General features: G+C 36.0%; 1 protein-coding gene across 1 annotated transcript; it reads right to left on the minus strand.

Annotated features, from left to right (window-relative positions):
* Positions 1-724: 724 nt before the first annotated feature.
* LOC107814466 (protein ESMERALDA 1) lies at positions 725-13,735 on the minus strand. The gene is made up of 10 exons (XM_075247246.1): positions 12,976-13,735; positions 12,314-12,383; positions 5,611-5,678; positions 5,420-5,508; positions 4,464-4,661; positions 3,336-3,540; positions 3,072-3,239; positions 2,122-2,289; positions 1,835-2,025; positions 725-1,475 (listed from the first exon to the last, which is right to left on the minus strand). The coding sequence occupies exons 1-10, from the start codon at positions 13,378-13,380 to the stop codon at positions 1,313-1,315; spliced, it is 1,725 nt and encodes a 574-aa protein (XP_075103347.1). The 5' UTR covers positions 13,381-13,735; the 3' UTR covers positions 725-1,312.
* Positions 13,736-26,685: the final 12,950 nt, after the last annotated feature.

The raw sequence follows: 26,685 nt of genomic DNA on the forward strand, positions 1-26,685 counted from the left end.
CTACATTACAAATACAAGCACTACATTAGGCCACAAGATACCACTAGAGTGAGTTCATTAATTCTTCTTAGTAATCGAAAGAGGCTAGTTGAATCATTGATTAAACCTAGTTAGGAGAATAATCGAAAGAAGTTTTCCTAAAGACCAATCCACTACGCATTCTTGCATATCTTCACATGCTTAAATTGGTTCATCGTGTGAGGTTGAAACTTAATCGAGAGAGGAGTTTTGCCGAACGTTTGAACTGGTAATTGAGTGAACTCGAGAGACTCACTTAAACATTAGAAGTGAATTATCTAGACTTAGATCCGAAGCAATTATCTTGCACCTATCCTATCGACCCTTCTTTGCTTATCTTCTATACTCTTAGTTAATTTTAGTTAGATATCATATAAATCTCAATTGTTCATCATCTTGGATAGCGATCAAGCTAGAAACTACGAGAATACTATTTAAATCCAATTCATGTGGATACAATATTATACTATACTATATTTGATTAGCGAGCATAATTTAAGTGTGTGTTTCGAGCTCATCAATTATAAACAAACAAAAATAATGATTGATACTCGATAAGCCAAATGATCTCATTTATGAACATTTGGAATATAAAATGGTAAATGCTTGTCATAGACACAATTAATCAAAAAAGAATTCTCACAAGTAAATGCTTTTGTCATAGACACAATTAATCAAGAAAGAATTCACACTTGTAACAGTGCTCTTTTGAAAATTCTGTGCACTCTGAATTAAGTTGATAAATCTAGTCAAACAGCAATAAATATCAACAAGAGACATTATATTGACAAAAAAGGGTATCCAAAGTAAAATTTTGGAACCCTGACTTCTGATAAGCCTATACTGTTCTCATCATGTTCCTATAATCTAACACTCCCACTTCACTAATATACAAAATCCTGTTTCTCACAAAACTAACGTGCAAATATATCTTGTGTCAATTCACAGCTTGTTAGAGATTACAGCAGCTGGAAGAAGATGAATCTGCTATGTAAATTAACACCGGGGGTAACTTCACCGATGGAAATGACTTTCCCATCCTTTCTCACACCATCATGTACAAAAGCGTACTCTCAAACTCATGCCCGGGAAAGAATCAAATTGGTCAGTCATTATACAAATCCCAGAAGCAGCTAATCCAGTAAGGCCCTCTCCACAGTGGAGGGGAAAAAATGAAAGAATCACAACAGTTAGCAACTGAAGTTCATGTGTACTACGAGAACAAGAACGGTTAGCAGCTGAGGTTCATGCATACTACGAGAATAAGAACACCACCTACTGACGTGCACACAGATCACGTTACTGAGGATGATCTAAAATCTTCAGTCTTGTTACTCCGGCACATGCAATCTGGGCAAGGGAATGAATATATTGAGTCATTTGGTCTTTTAATCTCAATACCTTTTGAATCACTATGTGCTCGTATATTAAGCATTTGCCGCTTGAAGCTCTTCCACCTGGAAGAGGAGCACATGGAAAACATACACTGGTCAAAAGCACTGCAAAACAAACATACAAGACTGCATAGAGTGCCTAACTAAATTTTACAGCAAGTTAGAAAAATGACCCTTCAAATTAAGATAACAGGTAAAGTCACCAGAACAGCAATGAAACACCAGAAGACCCTGGTATTTCAATGGAATTAAGTAACAATAGCCAGCATCATTACCGCCATGGCCATGGGCCCTTCAACATTGTAATACCCACTCTTTTATTTCTATCCCCAAAAGGCTTCTTTCAGTTTCTTTACAGGCACACTAGAGAGGTCTGACATAAACTGGAAAAAAGATGGCAGAAATGTTAACCAAAAGCTTACCCGATATTGGGATTATCATATAACAAAGCTAACTTCCTTTTGTCTGGCCTGATGGTCCTGGAGTGTCCACCATATAAGTATCTCCTATGGCCCAACAGAAAATGGGGGAAATTGCCTCCCTGAGTTGTCACAAATACTTCACTATAAAGGCAAACAGTATAGTCTATGGCAGCCATCCTGGAAGAGTAATTCTATAAGCAATAACTTGAGTCAGATGGTAGCCAAGGTTTGTGGGGGGGGAGGAAGAAAAACTAAAAAGCCTGGAGACGGCAAATAACAATTTAAACCTGAAATGGAGCTAGTTCTTCTGGGGTTGCCAGCATATCTTTAGTTTGTAAAAGAGGAAACATTTCTAATAGTGGTTTCATATGTCGCTCGGAGTCGTATATTTTTCCAGATGCTAAATAGATGGATGTAGTCTTGTCAAATCCCATGCCTCTTAACATCAAACCAACCTGATAAAAAGTGTGTAGAAAATTAGCCATGAAAATGATAAAGCGCAAAGGAAAAGCAAAAACAATAAAAAGTTGATAGACAATAGTAATGCTTGAGAGGTAAAGCCCACAGAAGCAGGACGTGAAACTGCAGTAGATTTTATGAGAATAACGTATAGTAGTTGGAATCTTACTAAAACGCTAGTCACAATCATGCAACTCACCTAAGCCAGTAGATATTGACTAAAGAAGACAAAGAAGAAGAATAGTCCACTCACATTTCCAAGGTATCCTTGTCACACATGATTGAACAAGGAGAAGAAATTTCAAAAATCCACTTACCACTAAGTATACTACTCAAGTCTCACGAGTCACTTCGTAGATATTTCCTGGTGAACTAGGGGAAGCCAACAAAACTAATACAAGTAAAACCAGTGCAATCATATACTGTTACCCATTCATCATCTCATAAAGATCCTTGTGCCTAGCATAAGTATACACTAAATCTCTGACAAAGATAGGAATTCAGGAACTGAAATTAAGATCAGGTACAAAGAAGTGTTATCTCCAGAAAATATTTTAGACAATATGGTTTCTAAAGAAAACTTTTCTTAATGAAGGAAGTCTCACAAAGGATCAGAATGCTCTGACCAGGCCAAGAAAGTACAGGCATACCACTTATCTGAAATATAACATGTTCCTTTCACAGAAGTGCCTAACTACCTAAATTCATAAGATAAAAAAGATATAAACAACATGAAAGTCAAGTATCTTGAAAAGGGCTGAAAATGACAAGATATTACCTCTAAAGGAGTTAAGGGACACTTGCCATTAATCCTGATAGCTCCAGGACGAATCACACGACCAGGTTTTGTAAATTTTCCCTTCCATCCTCTCTCTCTTGCAGCATCCATGTCCCTTTTTTCTTCTTCACCACCATCATATATACAACAAGAGAAAGCCACCATATCCTGCAAGAGAAAGTGATGGCTCAATACCCTTGGAAATCTAAGCTGTGGAGCACATAAACAATCAATATATAGCAGTTTGCACCACATGAAACTAACCTCTTCAAAGCGGAGATGCACAGAGATATACTTTCCACTATTATTGGCACTCCGTTCTTTCATTCTTGCAACCAATGTTTCCCCCAAACTCAAAATAGGATTTGAAAATCTAAGGGCTTCATAATTTGCCAGGCACCTAAGCCGCTGAACTGCTGGAGGAGCATCAAATGATAAACGGTTTGCGAACGGGGATATTCTAATGAGCCTGAGTGCACGATTAGATAATCTTAGCAAAAATGGTGACCATAAATAACAAAACAAAATGCTTCAAATATGAACAAACGAACCTATCAATTAAGCATCAAAGAATTGGCAAGGAATATATATGTATTGCTTGATTATTGTCCCAAGCTATCGGGTGTTTAAATAACTATTATAAACTAGGAAAAACTCAAGGCTACATAATTACAAATAAATAATATCTCTCTAACTGAATCTGTACAAATATGTATGATAATGGCTCAGAAAATTAAATACAAAAGCTAAACACTTCCTGCATTTTGTTATCTTTAGTGGAGAGACCACTTTATAATTGTACAAGAATAAGATGAAAGATTTCCACTAAGAGTTTAGGTCATCACCCAGAAGGATCAATATCAAACATAAAGCACCAGATCCTCCAGCCTAAACCTTTCTTTTCTGTTTTGTGAGTCAGTCACCGGAAAATGGTAAACATGGAAAATCTTTTGAAATTAAAAAAGGAAAGGTGAGACAAAGGTTGCATAAAATTTAGGAGAAGACAAATCTAGTTTCCAAGCTGGAAAGTAAATTAGAGTTGTATTTCACAAAGAAAAGCACCAGCATTAGCTTGCTATCTTTCTGTCATCCCAAGAGAGAAATGCAACAAATCAAAATAAGTACCAAATGTACCTCAAAACATGAATTTTAAAGCAAAAAACCCAAGAGGAACCCATAAGAGGAAGAGCAAGCACTCCAGATGTATATCATATAATCAATTATGAAACTACTTTAAACTAGAACTAAGTATGAGTTTCCATAACAAGGACTCCATCGTATCATCACAAGGATAAATCTCGTATCAATGATTAGGCCTAATATTCTAAGTAAAGGAAGTTCAGCCTAAGAGTCAAAGTGGTGACAAAAAAACAGAAATGTCCAGGAACTCACTTTTCTTCGAGCAGCTTTGGAAGAACTGTATCCCTGTAGTAACTGATGGAGGACCAAGCCTTGATCCTGAAGTTGTAAACATTGCTCATATTGTAATCGAATCGTTCCATAATATAATCAGGAATCTTGTCCACCACTCGTACATCATTGGCTAGGGTTTTAACAAAAAATTCTTCATCATAGATATCTCCAAACTTGCTGCAGAAAACAACCGTGGAGCATTTTTATGATTTGCAATTAAAGAAGGTGCAGAATTAGATGGATGTTAAACTCAAGATTGATCAAGAGAATGGCCATGTTCAAAACAAACTAAAACCTACTATCTCAGAAATAATTATACGACAATCCACCACTAGATTTTAGTTTGCTTCAACAATACCTCAAAAGGAAATGGCACAAAACCTAAGGTATAGATTCCCAGACTAACAAATCTGTTCAAATTCTAGAGGTACTGAAATCTTTTTTGCGGTCATTTGTGATATATTCAATTAGAGGTAGTACATTTCTATTACAAGGAAGTCAGTTCTAATGCTATAAGAGCAGATAAAACATCTCAAGAGCTTCAACAACACCAAAAACAACATACCCAGTATGATTCCACAAGTGGGGTCGGGAGGGCGAGGTGTACGTAGACCTTACCCCTACCCCTACCTTGTGTGAGGTAGAGAGGTTGTTTCCGATAGACCCTCGGCTAAAGAAAGGCAATTTCAAAAATACATTTGAAAAATTCAAGGGTAAAAATAGTAAAAAAAAAAGAAGTAAAGATAGTAAAGGAAATATTAAAAAAATAGTAAAGCATCTCAAGAGCTTGTCATCACAAAAAGCTATCCAAGGTAATGATAGCAACCACAATTCCTAGCAACCACCAAATTCCTGAGTTTTACAGTATATAAATGTCCCTCTAAGGAAATACTGCATTACTCAAACAAAAAAAGAAGATGAAAGAGCTGGCCAACCTTGGATCCCTCCAAATGCTATGAAAATGGAAGTGTGGAATGACCAGGGTCGCATTAAGATAACCTGCCACAGAAACAGCATTGCATATCTGGAAGCACAAAGGCAACAATAGTGATATTAAGCTACTACCGTCACCCAAGCAAAACTTCAGCAATTCAAGAACAATTATCTTTGGAACTGAAGGACATACCGATGTCCTTTGCTGATTCAGACCACCATTTGCCTCAATATAAAGGTAACCATTTGATTCAGGCAAACCTGAAGATATTCAACATAGCCCAGTGTTATCAAAGGCGAAAAACGCAATAAAGCTCTAAGGTCTATTGGGGCATTAAGCATAAAGCGCAAATAAAACGTGGGCTTTAACGAAGAAAGACGCAAATGAAGAAAAACGACAAATATGTATGTGTATTCCAAGACTAATATCTATAAGCATGAATACCAAATATATGGACAAAGAAATTGAAGAAAATTTATGATAAAGTGAAATATCAATTGTTTAGTGCCGCCTCTTCAGGATTACACTCATTGGCAAGGAAAAGTATGTCTTAGAGGCATGATGATAATATTGAAGCGCCCGCTAAGCAAGGCGAAGCGCTCAACATGTTTTAAGCCTCACTTCAAGGCTTAAGCGCGCTTTCGAAACCTCATCACAAATACTCTATACCTACCTGTGCTATGCAAGGGTATAGGTGCTCAGCACGAGTACTTGAAACCTTAGCATGAGTACTCACTATCTACCCGTGCTCCGCAAGGATACTTTACACCTTAGCACAAGTTCTTGGAAACTCAACACGGGTACTTGAAACCTCAGCACGGGTACTTGAAACCTCAACACGGGTACTTGAAACCTCAGCACGGGTACTCGGTACCTACCTGTGCTCAATACGGGTTCTTAAAACCTAAGCATATGTACTTGAAACCATATCATAGGTGCCTAGAACCTTCAAGACCCAAAACACTACTCTTTATAAGAGTTCAATCCATTAGAAATAGGCAGAATAGCCTAATAGATACTAATACTTGCACTGATTTGACATTCTGGCCCCTCTACTACATGGAATTTCAAAAAGATACTTGAATTTGTTCAAACATTACTCCCTCTATTTCAATTTAGATGGCACACTTTCCTTATTAGTCCGTTCCAAAAAGAATGACATATTTCTACAATTGGAAATAATTCAACTTTAAACTCTTCATTTTATCCATTTTACCCTTAATGAGAAGCTTTTATAACCACATAAATGTCATGGCTCTCACAAAACTTTTACCCCTTAAGCTTTTAAGACCACAAGTTTCAAAAGTCTTTTTTTTTCTTAAACTCCGTGCCGAGTCAAACTATCTCATCTAAATTGAAACGGAGAGAGTATATTTTAAACGCTTCTGACTGTTGACTAAGATTATGTGACAACTATTTATCTGAATTGGTACAAGTGCGCGATATACACGCCCGTAAGGGGCGTGATCTCTAAATAAGAGGCTGCATCGTATACTTTTATTTTATTTTTTACCTTTTTAAGAGTTTTTATCCCCAAACTCCATTATTGAACGATGGAAGCTTCAAGAGTTGGGGTAAAAATTAGGTTCTTTTTTAATTTTCTTCCGTTTAAATCTCACTGTTATTACTGGGTATTAGTTACAAAATTCCGTTGCTACCATTAGTGGATCTGAGGTTGCCAAGGTATCGTTTCCGGCAACTAAAGCTTCCACCGGATAAACGTTTTTTTATCGTGTGATAGAATTCCCTCTCTCACAAACTAATTCAAACACACTATACACATAACACCTCCTTGAAGAGGACCCAGAAACATTCATACACCTGACACAAAAAAAATCACCTGCAAATTGCTCCAAAAAAAGTACATAAAAACAAGAATAAGCTCGCTACCATTCTCGATTCTCAGGCACACACCAACACCTGTAACTTCACCCATCACCATTACAAACAATCTCTCTCTCCAAATAATACTTTCAAACACCACCATTAAACACATCCTATAGACACCAAAACATACAAACACAATTTTCCCTCGCTTGAACATCATAGCTTCTCCACCCATACTCTCACTGTCTCTCAACAAAAAATCTCACTAGAGAATGCCCATTTTCTCACATCTCCACGCAAATCCCCAACCTCATCAAATAATTTTTGTCCACCCAAATTGATGAATGCTTCTCTGCCAGGGAGGTATAAAGGTTAAAGGATGGAAAATTTTGGGAATTTTTTTCTGAAAAGGTATAAGACAGATAAAGAGAGGGTGAGGTTCAGGTTATCGGTTATTTGGTTAACGTAAGGGTGGCATGTGGGCCGTTTAGGACCGGGACCGGCCCAGGACTGCAAGCCCAAATGGGCGGTGGGCCTAAACGGTCCTAACCGGATAGGACCGGGACCGTGGGGAGGTGGGCTGGGTAGTGGGCCGGTCCTATAGGTGATGCCCGCGAGACCGGGATCGTTTGGGACCGGGATCGGCTGAGAAGTGGGCCGGTTCAAGCGGTCCTATCCGGGCCCAACGGATAATTTTAAAAAAAAAAAAAAAAATTGACCGTTTGGCCATTTAAAAACTAGACGTTTGGTTTGCCAAAATAGCCGTTGCTATTTTGCAAATAGCCATTTAACCCCCCAAACTTTGTTTTAACCCCAAACTTTTTATAATTACACTTTTTCCCTATTTTCAACTATAAATACCCCCTCATTCTTTCATTTTTCTCACAAAATCATCAATCTCTCTCAATCTCTCTCAATCTCTCTCTAATATTCTTCTATAATTGCTTACTTAATTGTTACATTTTGTGCAAAATTGTGTAGTTGGTGAATTGAAGTCTTCAAGTCTTCAACAATAATTAATTTTCAACAAGTTGTTCGTCAATTCGGTAAACTCGTTCCAACTCATAAGTTTTAATATTATAGTTTTGTTTGTTTTATTTACTTTGCTTGATTAATTAAGATGGCTTATTCCTTAAAAAAAATGTTTAGTAAAAATAAGGAAAAATCCAAAAGTGGTGAATCTAGTGGCCAATCTGTTCCTCCTCCACTTCCCCCGGCTCCCCGACCCAAACCTGTTACCCGTCCTACACCTCCTATTCTTGATAGCGATAATAGTTTATTACAATTTATCGAGAGTCTATTTAGCCATAATATTGCACCCGGTGAACAATTAAACCATGAATATATGAATGCTCTTTATGGTAATCCAACTATTGATGAAAATGATGATGAAGAAATAGATTTTGATGAAACGCAACCGGATGACGATACACCCACTAGTCTTGCTCCTGAAGTTAACCCAACTAATAATAATCCAAATGATGCCCCGTCTGACCCTCCTGTTACTGCTCCTACTTTTTCTAGACAACCTTCTAAACGGGCAGAAACATCTTTTGTTTGACCATTTTTTACTCAATTAAGAGAAAAAAAGAGGGCTAAGTGTAAAACTTGTGGTAAAGAGTTAGTTTTTCAATATGTTGGAAGTCGGGGGGACGGGAAGTTTGACTAGACACATATTGCTACACCTCAAGATAAAGCTAGATATTTTCCTATGAAAGCTTTGGCCGAGGGGACAAGTGCACCTAGTCAGGCTGACCTTAGTACCGGGTCTAATCAATTTCAACCGGGAATTAACACTGTTACCGGTGGTATTTTATATTATGATCCAAAAAAAGATCGGGAAGAATTGGCAAAAATGGTTACTGTTATGTGCTTACCCTATAGTTTTCCTTCTAACCCTCACATTGTGCATTATATTAGAAAAGTTTATAATCCTACTTATAAAGGTTTTCCTCGCACAACCGTAAAGAGCGATATTTATAAATATAAACATGAATATGAACAATATTTGCGCTATTTATTTACTCATATAAATTGTTGTGTTGCTATTACAACTGATATTGGTAGAAGTGGTAATGACTGTGATTACCTTACTGTTACCAGTCATTGGATTGATGAGGATTGGATAATGCAAAAGCGCATTATTGCTTATAGAATAATTAATTCACGTCACACAGGGCAGTTTATTTCTAGCACGATTACGGATATTTGTAGATATTTTTGCATTAATGATAAAATAATGTCAGTTTCAATGGATAATGCTACTAGTAACACAAATGTTGTAGCCTTGCTTATCACTACACTAAGTCCTGCATTTAGTAACATTTTTCATGTTAAATGTATTTGTCTGCATTTAGTAACATTTTTCATGTTAGATGTATTTGTCATATTTACCATTTAATTGTGGGTGATGGTATGCGAATTTTAAATGTTGAAATTGAAAAGGTTAAAATGGCTCTTAATTGGCTTTTTTATTCAAAACGTAGAAGTAGACTTAGACAATATTTTAAAAAATGCGATGACTTTGGACTAAGAGAAAGAAAGGTTCCTAAACCTTGTCCGACTAGATGGAATTACATGTATGAAAGTTTAGTTGTTGCATATGAATATAGAAACCCCATAAACTCAACGTTCAATGCTCATGTAAGTGATGATGATGAGCACCTTACAAATGCGGATTGGGCTATGTTAAAATGCTTGTAGATTTTTTAGAAAAATTTCATATTGCTACAAATAAATTTTCTGGGCAATATTATCCTACTATTTCTAACTGTTTAGTTTATATTGCAGAACTTGCAAATTTATTTGATCATTTTTCAGAGGGTGAAAAAATTTATCAACTTGCTATTGATTCTATGAGAAAAAAGTTTAAAAAATATTTTTTCCCTATTCCACCTATTTACGGTGTTGCTGCATTGTTAAATCCTACTATGAAATTAGAAGGTTCTCAATTTTGGTATGAAACTGTTGATAATGGTTTAGCACTTGAAGATGAGGAGTTGTCTAAACTTTCAGACGTAATAGCCTCAATTAAAATAAATGTTCAAACAATTTATAATGCTTATCAAGTTGCATTAGATCATGCTAGACCAAATGTTCCAACTCCTTCTTCTTCTAGTTCTCAATCATCTAAAAGAACTGCGGGAGTAAGAGCACTTAGTGCTTGGGCAGGGTTCAGGGGTTCTCAAGGTTCTAGTACTAGTGATTTTTCACAACTAAATGAGCTTGAAGTTTATTTGTCACAGGGAATTGAGAAAGTGAATCCCGACGGCTCCTTTAATATTTTAGAATGGTGGAAGGACAAAGAAAAACACTTTCTGATTCTTTCAAGGATGGCCCGAGACATTTTAACTATTCAAGCTTCAACAATGGCATCAGAGAGCGCTTTCAGTCAAGCAAAACTTCAACTCGGTGATTATAGAGCGTCTATGAGGGAGAGCTTGAAAAAATCAGTACTTTTCAGAGATTGGATCCGTTCGGAAAGAAGAAATTTTGGACTTGCTGAATCACAACCAGAGTTAGACGAAGCTTACGAAGAAATGCTAGCTGAACTTACGGAGGATGATGCTTCGCCTGGAAGCGGTGATGACCAAGCTTCTTTTCCGCCACCACTAACGGAAATTCCTCCGGACCTTGAAGGATTTATGAAATTTGTAAGAGATACCATGTAAATTAATATGTAACTTGTATTTTAGCACATCTTGATTAGTTTCTTTTTCTTCTCAATGGTGGTATTAGCACCTTGTTGTGCTCATTCCATAGGGGGGAAGACTAAGAAAGATATTGCCATGATTTTTTAATACTATAATAAAATTATAACGCATTGCTTTGAATATCTCTTTAAAATATTTTTGTCTTTTTATATATCTTAAGCTGTATATATAGTATAATATAGTATATACTATACTATATATATATATATATATATATATATATATATATATATATATATATATCTTAAGATGTATATATAGTATATAAATCGAATATAGCGTATATATCTTAAGATGTATATATAGTATAGTATAGTATATATATAAGCTTATATATATATGTATATCGAGTATATCGAATATACTATACGTATGTGTGTATATATATATATATATATATATATTATAACGCATTGCTTTGAATATCTCTTTACAATATTTTTGTCTTTAAATTTGAATTAAAAAATTTAGGTGACAATTCTATAATATAATTTACAAGGAATTGCCTTAGATATTTTTATTACCATTTTTTTTCTCTAACTTGTATAAAAAAAAATTAAAAAATAGAAAGTATCTGTTGGGCGCACTTAGGCCCAGGACCGGCCCACTTAACCCGGGACCGTTAGTTCGTGGTCCCGGTCCCGGGCCGGTTTCAACAAGAAGCCCGCGAAGCCCAGGACCGCCTAGGACCGGCCCACTTAGGACCAGGCCCGGCCCACATGCCACCCATAGGTTAACGTGTGAAAGATGAGAAAAAGTATAAAATAAGGCAAAATCAATAAAGGATTATTTTATTGGTTTTTTGTAAAGATAGTAAATGGCGTGGCATATTTTATCTGATGTAGATTCTGATATCAGCGCGATTGAGAGGCACGCAACATAAGAGGGATTTAAAACACCCAATTGAATAAGTTCAAGTGTCTAAATGAAATTCCGTGGAGTAAAGGGGTCAGGATGTCAAAACGGAATAAGTACAGGTGTCTACTAGGCTATTCTGACTTAGAAATAAGAAAATTTTAGATTACAAGAAATAAGAAAAGTTATTTGAATAAGAAAACTTATCTAAATACAGAGGTTCCTAGTTTCGACTAATTAGAGAAGAATACTTTGTACTATAAACCTAAACATATAGAGTGTGGTCAACCTGAAAATTTCTAGCATATAACTGCAGTAGTTATCTTGAATTTCAAATTACGATAAGATTATGCATTGGGAAACCTCCAATATAACCTGAATGGCCGAATGCAACCAGAGAGTTGCACTTACTATATGAAGAATAATTAAGAGAGAGGGAGAGAAGCAACATAGTGTACTAACGAGGATAAAAGATAAGTTTGATTCTCCAAATTTTCTACCTCCTGAGGATTTGTTAATGCACGGTCTCCATTCTCCACCTCTGTAGGAGTTTTTCCATATTGTTGATATCTACAGGAAATTTGCACCTCTAGTTAGTAGGATTGTAGAACATAAAAGCAAAAACAATATTTACAAAATTGTTTTCGCTGCAAGTACATTTCACAATGAGCTTCATTACCAACATTAACATCATGAAATAATGGACAAGCTTCACCATCTTTGTGAGAATTTGAATTAAAATACCAGGAATCACAAAATAACATCAAGTTACAGAGTAACACACTTATTGACAGATGTACTGCTCTGAATTAACAGATGATGAAGAAGCAAGGATGAGGTGATAAAAGAAGAGAAAATCTATAGGGTAACAGTAAAACAACTATGATCAATGGCATTGATCCACAACAGAGGAGAGCCAAATACACTCAGTATTACAGATCTAGACTAAACAGGAGCAATCCTAATTGAATAAATTTGCACCGGAACTAACTCAGTAATCCCCAAAAACCCACAAGTCAGGTCAGGAAAAGATAAAGCTTTTGTTTTTCTAGATTTTCAACTATCAACAGAAACTGAAGCCATCATGACTGCATCTCATAAAAGTCCAAAAATCATCACAACAAGATAGAATTTTTATTATTAAAAAAATTAAGAGTCTAACCGCATGAGCAGTGGAATTATCGGAGTCCATTTCGGGTCGAAGCTTGGCATAAAGCTGGGGGCTCCGGTAAAGGGACCCGGGAGCAGGGTGGTGCCTGATGTTAGGAACAACATCAAACGATACTGTCCCCATGTAAAACAACATCCCCGCTATGTAGAGCAAAGGAGCAAAGAGGAAAATCCCCTGACGGCGAAGCAGAACCGATAGAATGACCCAAGCAAGACGATGGGCGAGGGTTCTCGGTCCGGGTTGACCCGGGGTAAAACGGGCACTGGGTTTGACCCGGGATCCACCACCACTATTACTATTACTAGTGCTGCGTAAACGAGGCGAGCGGGAGCGGGGGGATGAGGGCGTGGATGGGCTGTTGTGTCCACTGCTCGGTAACCTATTGTAAGCGTGCATATCGACAATACAATAACGCTCAATTACATTGCATTCTATAATTTTCACGAATTTCCCAATCCTTTATCTCAAAAGGGTTTTCGAGATTTACAACAACATTCTTCAAAATTATTGTTTTTCCCCAACCCTTTGTTCCTCTCTCTCTCTCTCTGAAATTGGATTTGATACTGGGTAGAGAGAGGGAGGACGTTGAAGAAGAGAAATACAGCCAAGAGGGAAAAGGGTTAAACAATGGAGAAATTTGCGAAAGAGAAAAATCGCAGAACTGAGGAGGAGGTGCGCACGTGACCTGATCAAAAAGGGATGCAATTGTGCTGTGATGCAAGGAGGAATGCACGTGCCTCTCATTAGTGACGAGAGAGAGAAAAACAAGTATATATCATATATGTGTGTCAGGGCGGCATGCTGGAATAGTGGGACCCACTGGGTGAGTTTCTAGAAAATAGCATAAGTTAGTCTGTATTGGGCGGGTAATCGAAAAATAGTTATCGTTTTAAAAGTTATTAAAAAATAATTATTAGTTTAACTTAAACAAAACGTTTCAGCATAATATGCTGGATTACAGAGCTATTGCGTGTACACTTCTAACATATTATATTGGAACTCCAACATATTTTGAAATTATACTGGAATCTCATATGTAAAAAATTCGAAATCCAACGTATTATGCCGAATTTTCCGGAATTTTAAATTTTTGTTTATTTTTTATCTTTATATAAAAAGGTGGCTAAAATTTGATTACTTTTGAAAATGTGATTATTTTTCAATTATACGTTATAAATTAGGCTATTTCTAAAAAAAAATCCGGTTTAATTCCTTGCTCATAAGTATGACAATTACGCTTTTATAAAGTTAAACGTTTTACTATCTTATTTATTAAAATTTGATTAAGAATATATTGGCTAGACTCTAGAGGAAGGAAAAAGGATAATACTGTGCTTAATGAAAGGAGTTGAAATCATAGAATAAATTTCCCACTCATTATCCTTTCAAACATCTTTTTCCAATTGTATGCTTTAATTAATCAAGATATGGATTTAGCCCATGTGTATTTTTACAAATTTTTCCAAGACCAAACTCAAAACCAAAATAGGGTGGTGTTTAGTTTCAATATTTCAACATATATAGTGGGTTATCGGATTGGTTTAGATGCTGGGAATTAGCCAAATGACACAATTTAGCTTTGGTTTTTGATTTCAGAATCAGATTCCCCCTATTTCCCCAAACACACTAACCTTGGATTTAGGGGCTAACATATGAAAGCAGTTAAATATATTTAAGTTGAGAAATTTTGTAGTTTATATTATCGTATTATATTGTTTATTTTAAAGCTCTAGTAATATTCTTCTAACAAGTTTGTAATCCAACACAACAGTTGTCAAAACCAATTATTACAAAATAGATCGTACTCTTACGCTTTTCATAAAATTGTTATTTTGCTTAACAAAGATCTTTACCGTGATTTGACAAGTCCATCAATTACCATAAAAATAAAAAATAAAAGGGGCCGCAAGTGCACAAATAGCCAATTCTCAGGGATGCTATTTAAAGATTAGTCTATTCTTATTTTTGTCATGAAGTTTTAAACTAAAATTTTTAACTTCAGGACAACTCATGATATTTTTGTCTTGAAAAATTGAAATCAAGGACGCAATGACTAATTCTAAATAACATACCTTTAAAGTGGTTACTGGTGTCATTTCTACAAAAAATAAAATGAGGCATTTATTAAAGTGACAATTGGAGCAATTTTACATTAGGGGGAACGAGGGTGGGCCTAAATGCATGAGAAGCCCATTAGTGGCTTAGCCTATGTCCAACACACAACATCCAAATTACTGGACTTTTAAAAGACAAACTTTAGGGCATTAATTGGCCCAATATAAGAAAAAAAGGGAAAATTAACCTAACTGTCACGCTATAAACAACTTTGAGATTTTTACATGGTTGATCTCTTCTTAAAAATTATTGTCGTAAATAATAGCCTCTTTTGTTTTTTATAAAAATAACAGATTCTTTTACCTTTCTAGCAGTTTTGATAAATTATGTGGTGGTTTAAAATTTTAACCGACCCGCAAATTAAGGGATAGTTTTGATCATTATTATTTTTAACTAATTTACAACTTTAACTAAATGTGGAATCTAATTAATTATTACCTATTTTCTGATGCATTGTGTCCTTATCCTCACACATTTTGTATCTCTCTCAATCTTTCCTTTATTTTTCGAAGTCCAGTGAGTCACTAGAACATCAGAAGCATTTTTCATATTTCTACTCAACCAAAACATAAATGGTATTCTAGTCTTGTGTTCTTCTTCAATGTCTCCTGTTCTTCGAGAAAGAACATCGTTGCACTTTTCCGCACAATTTTTCTTTTCTATTTTGCTATTAAAGGAATAACATACGGATATACATGTATAGTCCCAAATTATACATATAATATTATGTATAATATAGTTGGTAGTGGTTTGATAATCCTTGTATATTATTAATATAAATTTCGTATAATATGTGTATATAAATTAAAAAAAATATCACATATATATATATACACACACATGGGTTTTTCTTATAAATACATGGTTTTGATATATATATATATACATACTCTAAATTTTTTCACGAAATATATGCATATTCTTTTTCAAGATATGCAAAAATAAAATGATCAATAAATAAATATATAAATGGCATAATATACTCCCTCCATTCACTTTTATTTGACAGGTATACTAAAAATAGCTTTTTATTTTTACTTGTCACTTTACACATATCAAGAGAAAATTTTTTTTTTTCATGTTTTACCTTTAATTCATTAACTAACATTTCTTGAATAAATAATGGTCAATTGTAGTTTTCCAATGCTCAATATTGAAATTCACAGAGAACTCTTCATTATCACCCTTTGTTAAACACAAAAATCCACTAAATTCAATTATTGAGCATCAATTAATAGGGTTATTGTGGTAAAATTATCATGTCAATCATTGTTTCTTAAGGGTCGTGAAAAGTCAAAACGTGCCAAGTAAAAATGAGCGAAGCAAGTACTTTACATAAAGAAAGACAAAATATTAGATTTTGTACATAAAAAGTAGTATAATTTTACTAGGGTTACATTTGTATAAAAGAGTCCATATACGAAAAGGAAAAAGATCAGCTATGGAATGATTCGGCCTCCAATGAAAGAATAGGAAAAGATATTTCCATTTAAGTATGCTATAAAAAATCGTATAGGTGGTGGAATGAAGTGGTCCAAAGTAAAGTGGAAGCAAAGAAGGCGGCGTACCTGAAGTTAGTGGGGAGCATAGGTGAGGAGGAGAGGCGAGTGTGCATGGATAGGTATAAGGCAGCTAGGAAGGAGGCTAAGCTGGCGGTCACAGAGGCTAAGACTGCAGCTTATGGTCGTATGTACGAGAAATTGGGGGAAAAAGGTGGGGAAAAGAAGTTATTTCGGCTGGCCAAGTTGAGAGAGGGGAAGGCTCGGGATTTGTACCAAGTGAGATGCATCAAGGACGAAGATGGTAGAGTATTGATGAAAGATGCCCAGATTAAGAGGAGATGGCAGACTTACTTTCGTAAACTTCTGAATGAAGAAGGGGATCGGGATATTGTGCTAGGCGAATTGGAGCATTCCGAGAGTCACCGTGACTTTGGGTACTGCAGGCGTATCGAGGTTGAGGAGGTCGTGGGAGCTATGCGTAAGATGAGTAGGGGCAGAGCGACCGGGCCAGATGAGATTCCGGTGGAATTTTGGAAGTGTGTAGAGAGAGCAGGTTTGGAGTGGTTGACTAGGTTGTTTAATATTATTTTTAAGGGGAAAAAGATGCCGGATGAGTGGAGGTGGAGTACGGTAGTTCCATTGTATAAGAACAAAGGTGATATCCAGAGTTGTAACAATTATAGAGGTATCAAATTACTGAGTCATACCATGAAAGTGTGGGAGAGAGTGGTTGAAGCGAGGGTGAGGATGACGGTGTCTGTATCCGATAACCAGTTTGGATTCATGCCGGGTCGTTCGACTACAGAAGCTATACACCTTGTTAGAAGGTTGGTGAAACTATACAGAGAGAAGAAGAAGGATCTGCACATGATGTTTATTGACCTAGAGAAAGCGTATGACAAGGTTCCTAGAGAAATTCTCTGGAGATGCCTGGAGGCAAAAGGTGTATCGGTTCCCTACAGTATGGCGATTAAGGACATGTATGATGGAGCTAAGACTCGGGTTAGGACAGTAGGAGGCGACTCTGAGCATTTTTCCTGTTATAATGGGGCTACACCAAGGTTCTGCGCTCAGTCCGTTCTTATTCGCCCTGGTGATGGACGCATTAACACACCATATTCAAGGGGATGTGCCATGGTGCATGCTATTCGCCGATGACATAGTTCTAATTGACGAGTCGCGAGCCGGTGTTAACGAGAGGCTGGAGGTTTGGAGACATGCTCTTGAGTCTAAGGGTTTCAAGCTGAGCAGGACGAAGACGGAATACCTGGAGTGTAAGTTCAACGCTGAGCCAGGGAAAGTGGGCGTGGATGTGAGGCTTGACTCGCAGGTCATCCCGAGTAGAGGCAGCTTCAAGTACCTTGGTTCGGTTATCCAGGGGGGAGGGGAGATCGACGAGGATGTCACACACCGTATTGGGGTAGGATGGATGAAATGGAGATTAGCATCTGGAGTCCTGTGTGACAAGAGAGTGCCACTAATACTCAAACGTAAGTTTTATAAAGCGGTGGTTAGACCGGCCATGATGTATGGGGCTGAGTGTTGGCCTGTTAAGAACTCACATATCCAGAAGATGAAAGTAGTAGAAATGAGGATGTTGCGGTGGATCTGCGGGTACACTAAGATAGATAAGATTAGGAATGATGATATTCGGGAGAAGGTGCATGTGGCTCCCATTGATGACAAGATGCGGGAAGCGAGACTTAGATGGTTCGGACATATTCAGAGGAGAAGCCCAGATGCTCCGGTACGGAGGTGTGAGCAGCTGGTTATGGAGGGCACGAGAAGAGGTAGAGGGCGACCTAAAAAGTATTGGGGAGAGGTGATCAGGCAGGATATGGCGAGGCTCCAGATTTTCGAGGACATGACACTTGATAGGAAGATGTGGAGGTCGAGTATAAGAGTTACAGGTTAGGAGGTAGTTGAGTCGTACCTTACTTCGTAACATGGTGGGACTAGCCATGTAGGTTTTGTTTTTTCCCTAAGATAACTAGTGGTAATGTTGTGGCTTACTATTTCTCTTTTCAGTGCAGGTCCTATTTACTAGCTATCACTTTTGCTTTACATCTTTCTTCTAGATTTCATGAGGTTCCTATTTTTCTTATGACTATTGTGGTGATACTAATATTTACTAATATTGTCTCCCTTTACTTTGCATCTTTCTTCTGGATTTTATGGTGTTCCTATTTATCCTATGATTGTTGTTGTGATACTAATATTGTTTCCCTTTTTGCCTCTTTTTGCCTCTTTTGTCTTTTTGTTTTTTTGAGCCGAGGGTCTTTCGGAAACAGCCTCTCTACTCCTTCGGGGTAGGGGTAAGGTCTGCGTACACACTACCCTCCCCAGACACCATTAGTGGGATTTTACTGGGTTATTGTTGTTGTTGTTGTTGTTATGTTATAAAAAATCAATTTACAGACCCCCTGACCCCCCCCCCCGGCCCGAAAAAAGGAAAGGATATTAAATATGATTGGGTCGTTTTTGCCGTTGTAGCTTGATTTTCGCCGGTAAGATATTACCATATTTGAATCGAAAAGAATCTACTATATGTATAAATATTTTACTGACTTGCTTGTTAATCATTAACTGATGCCAATCTTCCGTGATATCTCTTTAAAAGTGTGCTAGTAATGAAAATCTCCCAAAAAACTTTCCCAACCAAAAAAATGGGGGATTTGCATCTATACTCAGTTTTTGAGTTACATTTTAATCTATACCCGCTTTGCAAAAAAAATTGCAAGCGTATCCACTTTTCAGGTAACTTCAGGCATACGGGCCTGAAGTAGCAAAAAATTATGTCGAAAGTTTGAACTTCAGAATATTTTGCCTGAAGCGTAGCCTTATCAAAGCAAAATTTCAGATATTTTTGCCTGAAGTTTGGCCTGATTTGCAAAGGCAATCGCGCAAATTTCAGTTCATAGTATAGTGAAAAACTTCAATTCAATAATTGCTGAACTTCAGCAATTTTGACTGAAGTTTTTGTTTTGTAATTGCTGAACTTCAGCATTCTAGGAGCTGGAGTTTGTTTAGTATCTGCTGAACTTCAGCATTTTAGGAGCTAAAGTTTGTTTAGTATTTGCTGAACTTCAGCTCCTACAGGATGCACTTCAGTTCAATAATTGTTGAACTTAAGCAATTTTGGCTGAAGTTTTTGTTTTGTAATTGTTGAACTTCAGCATTCTCGAAGCTAAAGTTTGTTTAGTATCTGCTGAACTTCAGCATTTTAGGAGCTGAAGTTTGTTTAGTATTTGCTGAACTTCAGCTCCTAGAGGATGCACTTCAGTTCAAAAATTGCTGAACTTCAGCAATTCTGGCTGACGTTTTGTTTTGTAATTGTTGAACTTCAACATTCTAGGAGCTGAAGTTTGTTTAGTATCTGCTGAACTTCAGTATTTTAGGAGCTGAAGTTTATTTAGTATTTTCTGAACTTCAGCTCCTAGAGGCTGCACTTCAGTGCTTGGGTCCTTTTGGGTAATATTCCAAATAGTCAACTTAAACTTTCCGTCGTCCATCCTCATACCAGGAAGGAAGGTATCAATGGGTTCATCAAAACTTTGCCATAGTGGCTTCCCTGACAAATCATCAACTAAACCAAGTTTCCTGAATCCAAGAGTTTCACTTTATGTGAAAAATAATAATATGAATAATAATATCATCTAGAGGAAAGAATAATATCACCCGAAGAAGAAGAAGGAGGAGGAGGAGGAGAAGGAGGAAGAGAAAGAGGCCTGAAGTTATTTAAAAAGTGGGTACAAGTTAAAACTTTTTTAAAAAGTGGGTATAGGTTAAATGGGGGCGACCAAATAGGGCGCCCCATGCAATATTTACACCAAAAATAGCCCAAAACAAAATATTTACTAAGAAAGGCCCAAATGTCATTTTGGGCCCAAATAGTTTCAATTAATGTCAGTTTTTTTGTGTCCGTTATTTTTGTAATGCATACATCGTTCTCTTCTCTAGATTTTTGCTAAATTGAACCAAAATTGCTGAAATTGACAACGAAACAAGATATATTTGCGGTTATTTTCGTCTTGGTAATTTGGTGTAGAAAATCTCTTGTTTTGTATATTTTTACGGATTGCATGTGTTTTTGGAGAAGCGATGTTGATTTTTTTTAGGCTTTTGTAACTGGATTGTTTAGTTAGAGTTCATCATAGGTATCTGTTATAGATGATTTTGTTAGTTTTGATTGAGTTTTGTATCAATTTCTTCACAAAATTCTGTAACCGTTTGTTTGTAATTATTTTTTAAAATTTTCTCATTGAACCTAGTTTCAATTGTGAAACAGAGCAATATGACAAGACAAACTCATTCGATGAGTTCATCACCTTATTCAAAGTCGGTTTCAATTCAGAAATCGAGCAACATGAGAAGAAAAACTAGGTTGATGAGTTTATCTCCTCATTCATCCCCGATTTTAGTTGAGAAATCGATTGATGAACGAAATATGGGAAGACAAAATTATTCCGACAGTGTTAAAATATTAGAATCTCGAAATAATGTTGTTGGATAATTTGAGAAAAAGAAGAGCAAAAGGGTTAGAGTGGATAATGTTGAAGGTAAGAGAAAAAGTGTCGTGGAGGACGAAGTGAATTTGGGTGTCAAACCAAAAAAAAAAAAGGTAAGGTTTAGAAGGCAGAAAAAGTTAAAATTCCTGACAAAGTTTGTAAGATACATATAATTTCAGTTATATTTTTTTCTATTATTGACAAGATATATTTGTGGTTATTTTCGTCTGATTCCTGGTAATTTGGTGTAGAAAATCTCTTGTTTTGTATATTTTTATTCCTGACAAGATATATTTCTATTCCTGACAAGATATAGAAATATCTTGTCATGTCATTTATTGGATTTAGTTTGAATTTGTTTGAATTGGATTTAGTTTGAATTTGTTTGTTTTTAATTCGTGTCATTTATTTGTAGCCTTGGAAGCTTTATATTCCAGTTGATGAGCCTTTTCATGTTACTCATTAGACATCATAAACTAATGTAGAGATCGTATCAGTTTTACAGTCAAAGTTGACTGATGTCTAGCTTTGGATGTTTAGGGAAAGTTGTTTTGGCTATTTCCTTGATTTACGTCGAGTTGCTATCCAGGCACAACTGATTCGTTCTTTAATATTTAGGGAGTTGGTTCAACACAAGTATGATCAATTTTATGTGAAATTGAATGACGAATGTGTTTTACATTTTGGTCTACGGGAATTTGGTGTTGTAAGTGGTTTAAACTGTTTTTGAAGCAGAGCCAAAGAAGTCGCTTATTGATTATTTTGAGAAGAAGAAATGGTAGTCTGATGAAGACACAGTTAAGATTATAATCATTTATTTCAGAAACACATTTCTAATGTCCACTCAGGCTCAAAAGACATTTATAAATAAACGTGATTTCCATCTTGTCGAGAGTGGTGAGTATGTGTCATTTCCCTGGGGTAAGATTGTGTTTCGAGCTTTAATGAAGTCGATGAGGGATATGTTGAGGGAAAAGTCTGAGTTTTATAGGATTGGTGAATTTCCTCTTGCACTACAGGTGTGGTTCTATGAATGCTTCATTGTAATTGATAAAAAGTTTGTTGTTCACGTTCGAGATCATACACCACGCATATTGAATTGGGAAATGACAGACATGCTAACGCGTGAGGACTTCTCTACTGGTTTCTTCACCAACACAGGGAATAAGGTACCAAATTTTATGTATTGATGGGTTATACATATATGATACACTATAATTCATTGTGATACATCAAATATATAGTTTTTATACATCTTTGATACATCTAGGACTGAAGCACTTTTTGTTACATTTGCAGTTTAAAAATATTTATCCTACAACTGAAGAGCTAAGGAGATTTACTTTGCCTATTGAAGTTAACGATGAGTATCAGAAATATTTGAGATCACGTAACAGGGAAAAATAGTTTGGTGCAAGCGATGACAAATATGGTGCACATCCAGAGGAAGACATCAGTGGTCGTCAAGACAATAAAAATTTTGTGAGCATTATGGAGTTTGGTGGCAATGGAGATGTTGACATAAATGGTTGTAAGGTGTGTTTAGTTGTGCATTCTGCACTTTTCTTTTTCTTTTCTTTGTTGTTTTTGATAATTCGATTCTTTTTATAAAAAAAATAGGTCGGTGGAAGTGAAGGCAAAGATGTTCCACATTCTCAAGGAAATACCAGTGCACATCATCATAAAAATATTATGCTCGATGCAGCAGATCAGTTAGGTGTCAATATCATGGAAGAACCTTCTGGTGTGAAAGTTAACATATTTGTTGCTAAAGTAACTTTCACACCAGATGTAGCGCATGTTGGCACTATTGGTGAGACTGCAGATGAGGCGGCAGGGGAGATGGAGGAAGAATCTGAGAAAGAAAAGGTTCCTGAATCTCAGACTGGCATTGTTTGTGTGACTGCAAGTGTTGATGAGGCGGCATGGGAGATGAAGGAACAATTTGAGAAAGAGGTTCCTGAATCTCAGATTGTTCTGCACCAGCCTAAATTACTTCCAGAAGTTTCGCCGCAAATGGAAAAAGGAAAGAGATGTCATGCAAAGGCCGTGCAGCCTCCGTTCATTACTGTTTTTGATTCAGGATCCAGTACTAGTGTTGTTGCAGCGAAAGAAAAAAAATAAATTTATGTTGTTAAGCATCCTTTTCAAAGCAAAATCGGAACTGGCGTTAACAGCTCTTTGTTGAATGTATTTGATGTGTGGGTCAAAGAAGGGAAGTACATAAAGAAGTATATTTCCAACTTCTAAGTTTTGTTCAGATTTATATTTTAATATATTGTTATTTGTAGCATTATTTTACATCAAATCACTGTATCTCTTTTGTGTATATCTGTAACCAGGAATGAAATTTACTCAAACTATGTTAGTGAACTCAATCTTGCTTATGATTTTGGTGTATATTATGTTGAAGATAAAAAATAGTTTTACACTGTCATATAATGGTCAGCCTTTGGATGACTCAGTATGTAAGAAGTTACTTTTACAGTTTTATTTTTTAATTTTAGCCATTGTACACATGATTTGGCCTCTTAAGTAAGAACATATTATTAATTTCTATCTTGCCTAGCACAAGAGAAGTAGTGAGCATTTATTTTCCTTTGTTTTCTATAAATTTGGTTTGAAAAGGTGTAGCTGCTTAAAGCTTACGAGCCTTTAATGATTAATTATTTGTTATGTTTTATTTCAGCAAATTGATATTTTGTTCTATTATTTGAAGAAGAAGGGGAAGTATGACAAAGACCTAGTTGTAATATTCACCACCACATACTGGTACTCCGACGAGAAAATTAATGAGTTGTGGTAGGCATTTATTGATACAGATGGAGATAGTGAAGTGTGCAATCCAAAATATATCATTGCAGAGTATATTCAGGGGTATGTCTTGGATTCCAATATTCCATGACACACTGTCGAGCACGTCTTAATGCCAATTAATAATGCGGAACAATGGCATTGGATAATGATTGTGATGTCTTTCAAGAATAGGTGCATATATGTGTATGACTCTATGCGTGGTGGAGCTGCTCACCAAGACAAAGTTCATAACACAATGCGCAAGTATTCTGTGCTACTGCCTCATTTTTTCGTGCACACGCATATCTATTTAAACAAAAAAGTTATCAATTGGCGCACTTGTGTTTACAAATCAAACGACTTGATTACCCCTTTTGATGTAAAACTGGTTGAAAGACCGCCTCAACAAGTCGAAGCCTATGAATTTCTTTCAACACAATTTGTTTTATTTTTAGATTCTGCAGTTTGATAATTGTTGTTATTTTTATTTTTGTAGAGATTGTAGTGTATTTGCGGCATCATTTGCCGAGTATTTCATTGAGATCAAGACGAATCCTAAAATATTCAATATCTATGCACACCGACGCAGATTTGGTGCTCTCTTGTGGGATTATTTTAGAAAGAAGATGGAATTGAACGCGCAAAGTAATGATGAGATTATTGGTCAACGGAATAAGTCGCGAAAGCGGAAGAAGTAGTTATCTTTGTCATTGCTGTTAGATGAACTCAATAATTTCATTTTGTATTATGTTCTGTTATGTTGTCATTGTTGTAAGACGGATCAGATTTGTTTGTGTTTGAATTTTATGAATACTTTTAAGATTTGTACGGCAAATGAGATGTCTGCTATGTTATAAAGGTTTAATGAGTTTTAGTGTAATATTGGAGTGTTGCAGTTTAGTTTATTTTGGTGTTTTCTCCCTTGATTTTGTGTTGTGAATTCAAGATATGAAAAATATATGGTAGTTTGTGATACACCGTCTCTTCCAGATACACGCATGATACACATATGATACATATATGATATACACATGATACATAGATGATACAGTCGTTTTGGATTACTGCACAGTTAGTTTCTTCACAATGAGTTCTGCAGTTTGTTTGGTTTCGAAATATGTATTGATGAAGCCACACTCTTATTTGCAAATTTCTAAAACTATTTGCACAGTTTTCTAGCTGCTACGACTGTTTTCCATTAGTTAGCTTTGTTATTACACAAATACATACACGAGTAAGAGCCGATACACAACGATACATAGGTGATACACAAGAGATACATAGATGATACATAATGGATACAACTTTTTTTGTAACCAAACAGATGTATAATTTACCGATACACAAAGATACATAGGTAATACACAAGAGATACAAATATGATACATAACTGATACAGCTTTGTTTTTAATTAAACAGATGTATAATTTTAAAAATAACATTTGCAACACGATTTTAAATGATAGATCAAATATTTATTTATATCTAAAATTCAAATGACATTGATACAATTCTTGATATATTGGATTCTTTTAAATCTCTATGATATTCAGTAAAGTAAAATAACAAGTAATTATATGTTTGTCATATTTCATCCTCTCTTTGGATTATTTTTACAAGTTTTCCTGTTGTGACCTTGTTCTTCACACTGTCCACATGAAATCAACCTTTTTTGTTCCCTTTCAGATAATGGCTTGCACCTCCCCTTCCTTGGACTTCCTATTGATTTAGTCACGTCTAGTGGTAAGACTTTTTCATCTAGAACTTCTGCAGGAATTTTTCATGTGCTTTCATCAGGAACCGGATAAATTAAAATTTCATAGGTTTTAAATAGGTACTTCCTGGTGTAGTTCACCGAGAAATACTCAATGTGATCAATGCATTTGTATTTTAATACTGCCCAAGCATGTGCACATGGCAGCTCATCCATCTGAAACCTTCTACAACTGCATGTTCGATCTTTTAGGAACACCATTCTCTGCTTACCCTTGTCAAGTACTGAATATAAGTAACTCGTCGAAGGGGTCACCTACAAAATTTATCAACTATCATTTGTGGTAACAAAGCAGATGTCCTCAAAACACATATACTAGAGAGCCTACAAGATTCAAAATAGCTTAATACCATGTCAAACCAATCAATATTTCAGCAGTGGGGTAGGCATAGATGCTACATTAAATTGAAAGCCTTATATACATGCTGGTAGTCGCCTAAAAGTTGAACAATTTGCTTACATAATGACTAATTTCTTGCATGCCCCAGAAGAAACAGAGAATAGAGGTAGACCAACCAGCTTTGAAAATAAACAAAAAACCTGAAGCCTCGGGTAACAGAGATAAAACCCTCTATTACTTGAACACTATAATATTGAGTTTGTGCAAACAATGAATATTAGAAAACGTTCGCTTTAATCAATTTTGTCTCCCTGTGCCGTGCAGGTAGACACCAGTTTAATAGAATCACATAAAAGGTTCAAGATATAAAAGATCCGTGTTTTCGGCATAATTACATATTATATGCACAAATATCTACAGATTCTAGTCATACCTTCATCCGATGTGACAATTCGAGATTGCCCATCAACATTGTATCATTTATTTTTCCAAGATCAGTAAATGACTCTATTGCATTCTTTTAGTTTGTAACATTCCATCGTCCGATCAATTACCTTATGTACTCCAGCAAAGGCAGTGTTGTGAGTTCCCTAGCAGCCTTGAGCACTGCATTGATCGACTCCACAATGTTTGAAGTCATTGTCAATGTTCTGTTGACAGTGGAAT

The sequence above is a fragment of the Nicotiana tabacum genome, chromosome 24 (assembly GCF_000715075.1).
Source record: "Nicotiana tabacum cultivar K326 chromosome 24, ASM71507v2, whole genome shotgun sequence".
In the NCBI taxonomy this organism is placed as follows: domain Eukaryota; kingdom Viridiplantae; phylum Streptophyta; class Magnoliopsida; order Solanales; family Solanaceae; genus Nicotiana; species Nicotiana tabacum.

Bases quoted from the DNA above. Each gene is read 5' to 3' on its own strand.
- LOC107814466 (XM_075247246.1), bottom strand. From the start codon at position 13,380: ATGCACGCTTACAATAGGTTACCGAGCAGTGGACACAACAGCCCATCC. The intron at 5,679-12,313 runs GTAGAAAATTTG...GAATATCTTCAG, and splicing joins CATTAACAAATCCTCAGGAG to GTTTGCCTGAATCAAATGGT. The intron at 5,509-5,610 runs GTATGTCCTTCA...TTGTGCTTCCAG, and splicing joins TGAATCAGCAAAGGACATCG to ATATGCAATGCTGTTTCTGT.